An 8,048-nucleotide genomic window follows, 5' to 3' on the forward strand; every position below is an offset into this window, starting at 1 on the left:
CTACATAAAAGCAAAGAAAAATATTATATTTCTATATTACTATGCATAGTTTATACCTTTAAATTATTTGAACATATAAACACTAACCTGGTATTCCCGGCAAACCACCAGGCGCACGCAACATATTACCACCCAGTAGGGGAGTATGTGGTCCCAAAGGCATGGCGGGACGCAGCATCGGTTGCATCAGTTGCATTTGTCCTGGTAACGGCATCTACAGGGCACCGCAGAATGACAGCAACAAATTAGATAAAAATAAGAAATAATACATCAACGAATTCAATTGGTTATTTGACAGAGCGAAAGCAACGGCTTCGCACACATTTCAGTTACACAAAAATCACTAACGTTATTTATAGTATTTATTAATTAAATAATGTATTATATAGAGTAGTGGTGGCGTATAAAATATAAATGTACTGTTTATTTTTTGTTTCGCATTACAATGAATATAAAAGGCGTTTTGGTAATAGAAGTATAATAGAAAAACGTACTTACTTTAGCCGTTTCTACTCACTTTCTCGCGTACTCACTTTTACACTAAGTTTAACAATATTACTCTTACGGAATATATGCCTAATTATGTGTATATAAAATTATATACAAAATTTTTTGCAAAAATTTCGTATATTTGAATTGAATAAATCACTTTTGATCAAACTTAGTTTTTAAAATTGCATTAAAGAAATCATACATAAATATGTTACTAGTTGGAAAAATATAAAGATATAATATATATCATCTGATATTTAGCCTGGGTTACACCCTAGTTTTGTTATGCAAACTCGTAATTTTTTTGGCATTCCTTTTCATCGTGAAATTATTTCCATTGTTTCAATCGCACTCGGTATTAATTGAGAATTTACTTTCCGTTCAGAAACTTTAATTTTATCAAGCATTTAATATGCAAAATATAAAAACAATATTTAAAAAAATGTGAATAATTAAATAATTAATAAAATTTATGAAAGGGAATGCAGAACCCAGGTTCTGGTGAAGATACATTGGGCAACACCAAACGAAAAGAAGTTTCTGTGTGTAAACCCAATCTTGTACAACTTTTTATTATATGCTGTACTTCAATTATATTTAATAAAAAGCCAAGAAGAAACTTATGTATGAAACAAATATTACTAATTATAAAATTCAGAGTTTCTTTTGAATGCTTATTTAGTAAATGAACACTTTTTCAAAATTAGTTCATCTCACAAACCTCAAGCTCTTTAATTGATTTAATATTTTATCTGCTAGAGTCCCAGAGAGTCCGAAAAAGGGGATTCGGATTACTTATCCAAAGTATTTTAATCTATCCTTATTGGTGAATGTTGTCAACAAAAGAAATAATAATTTACATATGCCTGAAAATCTATTTTTTTAATATTTATAATAACTTCTTTTCAACACAATTTTTTTTTTTTTTTTTTTTTTGAACTGGCATTTGCCATTTTTATTTACTTTGTTTTAAATAATCACATTTAGATCCCAATAAATATAATTACTATGTTAAGTTAATCGCCTTCCGATAGTTTTAAACAAAATGCATAATCACAACGCATAGATATTACTAAGAGCTATTTTATCATTCCGATTTAGATTTTGTTTGAGTAATTTTGACCAATGTGATTACAAGATGATTAAGAGAAGTGAGATAATTGCATATAGTATGTTGATGGAGATGTGTGATTACAATGCTGAGTAACGAGCGTGAGTTAACAGATTAAATGCAAAGGGAATGAGAAATGGAAAACAATTGGGACTTGTGTATAAGGAGCTGGATATTACCGTCATCGCTTTAGTATTCAGTAGGTAAGTATGTGTTGATAAACAGAATACTGAGTTTTAAATTTCATCTAATTAGGTGTGGATAATTTTGGTCTTGCACTTGCACTTAAATACTATATTATTTATAATAAAGTTTATGGTAAATGCAATATTTGTTGTAATTGCATAAAAATTAAATACACTAAATGCCCCATCACTATTGTAATTTACGGAAAAAATAACATTGAGATATTTGTAAGACATATCCATTAATCAACCAACCAACTCAGCAACTATTTATTACGACAATTTATTTATGTATACTAATATTGTGAAAATTATACTTACATGATATTATCTTTTCTTTGCTTTTAATGAATTTATTGTTACTTATCTTATTTCAATATCAAACATTTCTTTGACTGTTGGCTTATTTGTACACTCAAACTGCTTGTGTTCTGACACATCGCTTTAGGCTGTTGTCAAAAACCTAGATTAATCTTAAAAGTCTGCTAAATGAAAATATGTGTACTTTTATGTTTTCAAATACTTCTAAAAGAAGGTAATAGCCTATGGCATTTTCAGTAATAGGATTTTATGGACATTCATTTATGTATAATATATTATGTATAATTAATACCAAAGTAATTGGGCGATAAATATATCGAATCAGCAACTCTTTTTAAAATTCTAAAGGCTTTTTAGAAGCCATATGAAGAAAACATCTGATATGTTATAAAACAACAAGTATCAGCATGATCTTTAGTGGAAAGATTTTTCTCTTATCGTAACTATTCAACAACCTTTCTTATATTTTTGCAGGCCTATGTAAACAATAATATAAATGTCTATCTAATCGACTTAAAAACGACGAAAAATTAGAGTTTTGTTAAAATAATCTGGTAATATAAAAATACTTACTCTTGCTACACTCTTTCTTAGTTAGAACCCGTTATTTGTGGTTATTAATTTTGCCTGATTTCAGAAACATGACATTCCATAATAATATATTTATCGATTCCCGTTGGCACAAGTCAAATTGAAAAAATTTTAAATTTACAGTAATAGCAAAGATTATGAGAGACATGTGCTAATTTTTTTACTGGATTATTTTCTCAGTATAATGGTTTACTTTTGCCATATTCTCCATCTTATTACTCTATGAAGTTTTCAACATATTAAAGTTTTTGTATTTGGGCCGTTCTATAGTCCATAATTGCACATAGAAGTTATGTACGAAGTTTTATCGGGATGTTTGCTCACTTATTTTGACGGACATATATGGCAACATTATATGAGACTGTCAATAAGCCTCCTTTAAAAATTTATGAAAACTACAGATAAAAATAATTTACAGTAATTGTAATCATATTCATAAAAATTAGCAAATACATATGTTTATTTAAATACATAAATTGCTTAAGTTGGATTGAAATGTACGACTAAGCTAATGTAGTGCTTGGGGAAAAGTAGTAATTGGTATCGCTGATTTTTGGTACTGATAAGAGAAACACTCCAAATTACTGCAAGGATATATGTAAGCCCAGAAAACATGTTCGTTCCATCTCTTTAAGATGTTTCGCATATTGATATTTAAATATCGTATAAAGTCAATCGGAAGGCCAAAATCGCCATTGACTCGAAAACAGCTAGAATCTAATATAATTCCAAAGGTTTTATATGGAAAGTACTGGGCTTATCTACATATAACCGAATCCTGATTGATTAAATTTAATCATTTTTTTCTATTTTAACACTTCGTTCAATTGATTTCAACATAACCATCATATGGTGTGTGTGGTTATTACCAGATTGCAACTCATATCATGAAATTCTGAAATTAATATTCTTACTAAGTTTACTTAATGCAAATAAAAGAGTTTGAGTCATGTACAAGAAGATTATATTACACTTTTAAACAAATTGTATACTACACGTGACTCTCCCTAAAGTACCCCCTGTCCCCATTTCAAATTTAGAAGCGTAATTAGTGTCTGGGTTATGGCACTTTATATTCTTTTAATTGTTGGTGTTTACTTGTGTTACTTTGGAGAATCTGAAATATAAATCCAACACATTGAAGCTTGAAAAATATTTATAACATCTTGCTAATCGTCTAGCCGTGTATGACGTCATACATGACTATGTATGTAATTGGTGTATAAAATCGATGTAATATGGTTTTAATGAAACAGCTACTTAGTTGTTTTTTAATGATTTTTGGGAAAATATATAAAACCCTTTTATAGACACTTACCATGCCTACCGTTGCGCCAGCGGCTGTGCCAAGTGCCGTTGGCGGATGTCCTGGTCGTGTGGCTTGTAGACGTTGCAGTATCACAGCCCGATTGAGATCTTCCAATTGTTTTTGTTGTTGCTGCTGTTGCGCGGCTACCGCTTGAGCGACCTGCGCTTGAGCGTGAGCTTGTGCTTGTGCCACCTGTGCCTGAACTTGCGCTGCTTGTACCTGCGCCGCAGCGTGGGCATGCGCATGCGCTTGTGCTGCTTGCACGTGAGCCTGCGCCTGCGCCTGAGCGTGTACTTGTGCTTGGACTTGAGCTGCTTGGACCTGTGCAACCGCTACCATTGCAGCAGCCTACGAAGAGGAGAGATAGAGGTAGAGATAGAGAGAGAAAGCGCGCAATAAATATAAGTTGTGGTGGCAGATATCAGCATAAGTGTTACTGAGATGGAGGAGGGAGGTTAGTCTGGTTAACAAGTCGGTTATCGCTTTCATTCAAAAATGTTCAATAATTTTGAAATCTCCACGTTTTTACACTTTCTTTTGTGTTATAATATTTATTTTATTACAAATTTGGAGAAATGTCACATTTAAACACTAGACCTTGCATAAAATGTAACTAATACTCTTATTCATTATTTCAAAACTTTTTATTTTTCTATCCTTTACAAAACTACCAACGTAATATATTTTCAGTTCTAAAATATATTGTTTTGTACGTATCCTAAGTGAATTGAGACAAGGAAAAGCAACTTATCGACTGAGTTGAGTTTTTTCTCTGATGTGATTTCAAATTGGTGTATTTGTTGCACATTTGAACTGCCATTGCACGTTTCAGTTGTTATTTATAACTTTAATAGTGTGCTATCACATCGTTTGTATACGCCTTCACGAAAATTTTTTTTATTTCGTTATTTAAAAAAAATTACTCATAATGACAGTAAGATATGCAAATCATTTTGACATACACTTCGTCATTAATATTTCCTAGTAGACAAATTTTATACAAAAGACATTTAAATCTGCGTTGCATTTGATTTTTTATTTTGGTTATGTGATCATTAATTGCAATCTTGGCTGACATTAACTTTCAACATAAGCCAATTGCCGAATTTCAAGCAAGTTAAAAATTTAAAAAGTTTAAATTATACAAAATAATGGTAATTTTTTTTAAATACCAAGAAGTTCGGAGCACGAATTTGTGATGCAAATATTTGATTTAAAAACCACTTAAAAGAACGGAACCGAATCGAATAATTTCTACTTTTGCAATTTTAAAATCTGACAAGTCTTATCATGACATTTGAAAACCAAACAGTTCACTTCGTATTTTGTTTATATATATCAATGGAAAAAATGTAACAATAAAAATGGTTTATAGCCTATTTGTATATTCTTACTATGAGAGTGAGTAAGCACTAGCACTTTAAAACCACGCCAGATTATAGGAAAAAAAGAACGTGTATGCATTTTATTTTAAAAAATTCATGATTTATTTCAATTAAAATCGCCTTTTATCTGCATTGTAAATTATAAAAATACAAACAATTATAACGTCGGTAAGGTTTGTCGAAATTTCAAAATTGCAAAATTAAAATTATATAATTATACTATTTAACGGTTTAACAAACGATGCCTGGCAACCATTTTTATATATGGACAAATTAATTTAATCTGAAAATTGTTGTACGTAACTCATTATTTAATTCCTGCATGTATGTGTAAGTGATTTATTAATTCTATAAATAATACATAAGTTTGTATTATGTATTATTTGTATAAATCATTTTGAGTTATTTGAAATAGAAATTAAATTATTAAATGCAGAACTATCCCACTTAAGTAAACATTACATAATCGGTCCGTATTTATACATATATATTTCAGTGAATGAGTTTCGCTTTATAAGGGAATAATTTGTACTTTTCCCCCTTCTGTTTTATTTGATTTTACGAATTCATATGCTAATTCGCTTCATCTGTTATAGTATGTTTATGTTTTTCGCACTAATGTTTTATGTATTTGCTTTGACTTTCTTATTATAATACCAAGAAGCACGTATCTATTGTGCCGAGTAATGCGTTTATATGTGTTAATCTATACTTTCCCTCCCAAACTCGCCTGCTCAGTAGTTATATTGACTATGATTTCTATATCTATGGTAAGAACTCACTTCCTGGGCCTTTGATATAGCTGCAGCCTGGGCAGCCGCTGCACTTGACGTACTTGAATTTGTTGGAATTGTTGTAGATGATCCGCTGCTGACAACTGTATTATGATTGATATTGCGTGCACTAATTGATGTAATCCGTTGGTTATGATTATTGCTCCCAACACAGTTGTAGGATTTCTGATATTTTGGTTTGCGCGCACGTAACTCTTCTAAACTTAAATCCTCTGGTGGATGCATGATTTTCGATGTAATGCTACCAGAATTTCCAACAGCAAGTACAGGTGGTGCTTTAGAGGTCTCATGTGGTGCAGCACTACTTCCTGTTGCACTTTGATTGTTGGTTGTTGGTGGTGCACTTATTGTGGCATTACTGAAAAATGTAACATACAAGTAACACCTAACTGCTAATGAAATACGTCGTTTAAATATTACCTGTACGCAGGAAACGTTGGCTTTTGTGGAACTATGGGGGCATGTACCGCTGCTGCAGAAGTTGTTGCAGCCATTGTTGCAGCCATAGTTGCAGGGAATAGAGGTCGCGGTGGCATCATGTGAGGTGGCATCATTGGTATACCACCCGGACCTAAAAATGGAGGCATTGGTGCCATTGGCGGCATATTGGACATCAATCCCATTGGCGCGTATTGACCAATCATCGGTTGCATCATGCTTGGTGGCATCATCATGGGAGGAGGAGCCGTTAAAGGTACTTTAAATAAAGACACGGTTTAGACATATTTGGTAAAATACAATGTACAATATTGCTATCAAAATGTCACATACTTTCAACTTTTTTCTTTGCAGCTGGTTCGTCATCATCAGAATCTGATTTACCGCCATTTTTTTGCCGTTCATGCTCTCGGACATCCTCTGTTGGAATTCCATCCATACCAAATATCTCTATTTCAATATTAGATCGGTTCGGCAAAGAGTTCGGCACCTTATCTACAGTTTCTTTATGAACCTGCATGCAGTGAATTGATAATCCTGGCCCTGTGTATAACTTCTTATGACATATGTGACACTTGAAGTGTTTAGCCTTTTGATGTTGAACCAAAATTTTCTCATCATCGAACTCACGATTGCAATACCTGTTTGTTTACAAAAAATGTTAAGTATCCGCAACTTAAATTATTAAAAATATCTAACACCAAATTTGGCAAAAAAAACGTGGTATACAAAGGAGCAACCCTCCTTAACAACTCTGTTGACGCAATTACATAAAACAGTGTAGATACATTTGTCACAAAGTACAAATTTATCTTTTCTTTAAAAAGGATACCAGCACCATGGTTTAGAAGCCTTCTTTTTCTTGCGACCCATCTTATAATATAGCAAACTGACTCTTAAAAAATTATAATTATACTTTTAGGATATACACTAAAATCTAATACACTCAAGTGCACAATTTTCACGTCCAAATCACTTATAACAAAATGGCCTACTGAAATATTTTTATTCCTTTTGTTTTGACGTTCTCATTGTCAGGGTTGCATTAAAGAATTTTATCGCATTAATAAAAACAATAACATATTTTTTCATTAGTAGAGTGATAATACGTAATTATCAGTTTTTAAGTAAATTATGAAAATAGGACACATATTTTATGTAACACTATTATAAAATACTTTGTTACATGTAACATGTATCGGGCATCTCGACAGGCAAAAATTTATTGTATACTAACTGTATTGCCGTGCCTATTGCCTGCGGAGACTCCATATTCCTTATTGCTTTCAATATATGGAATACTAATTAGTATGCCATATATTACGGGGCATCTCGACAGGCGAACATTTATGGCATACTAACTGCAAATCTATTGCTATTGCCATTGCCGAATCTGTATGTGGGCATTTGTTATCATAACAT

General features: G+C 31.9%; 1 protein-coding gene across 4 annotated transcripts in view; it reads right to left on the bottom strand.

Annotated features, from left to right (window-relative positions):
- Positions 1-7,836, bottom strand: part of LOC126765229 (BUB3-interacting and GLEBS motif-containing protein ZNF207) — a 29,463-nt gene extending 21,627 nt beyond the window's left edge. The window contains exons 1-7 of one of the 4 annotated variants that reach the window (XM_050482898.1): positions 7,459-7,832; positions 6,960-7,267; positions 6,609-6,885; positions 6,177-6,546; positions 4,019-4,357; positions 88-214; positions 9-31 (exon numbers count right to left, since the gene is read on the bottom strand). In XM_050482898.1, coding sequence (XP_050338855.1) covers positions 24-31; positions 88-214; positions 4,019-4,357; positions 6,177-6,546; positions 6,609-6,885; positions 6,960-7,267; positions 7,459-7,499 — 1,470 coding nt within the window. In that variant the 5' untranslated portion in view covers positions 7,500-7,832 and the 3' untranslated portion in view covers positions 9-23. Of the gene's footprint in view, positions 1-8; positions 32-87; positions 215-2,740; positions 3,818-4,018; positions 4,358-6,176; positions 6,547-6,608; positions 6,886-6,959; positions 7,268-7,458 lie in introns of those variants that run through there. The other 3 variants (XM_050482897.1, XM_050482899.1, XM_050482896.1) reach the window with 3 other exon arrangements.
- Between the last annotated feature and the right edge of the window lie 212 nt (positions 7,837-8,048).

The sequence above is a fragment of the Bactrocera neohumeralis genome, unplaced genomic scaffold (genome assembly GCF_024586455.1).
Source record: "Bactrocera neohumeralis isolate Rockhampton unplaced genomic scaffold, APGP_CSIRO_Bneo_wtdbg2-racon-allhic-juicebox.fasta_v2 cluster10, whole genome shotgun sequence".
NCBI lineage: Eukaryota > Metazoa > Arthropoda > Insecta > Diptera > Tephritidae > Bactrocera > Bactrocera neohumeralis.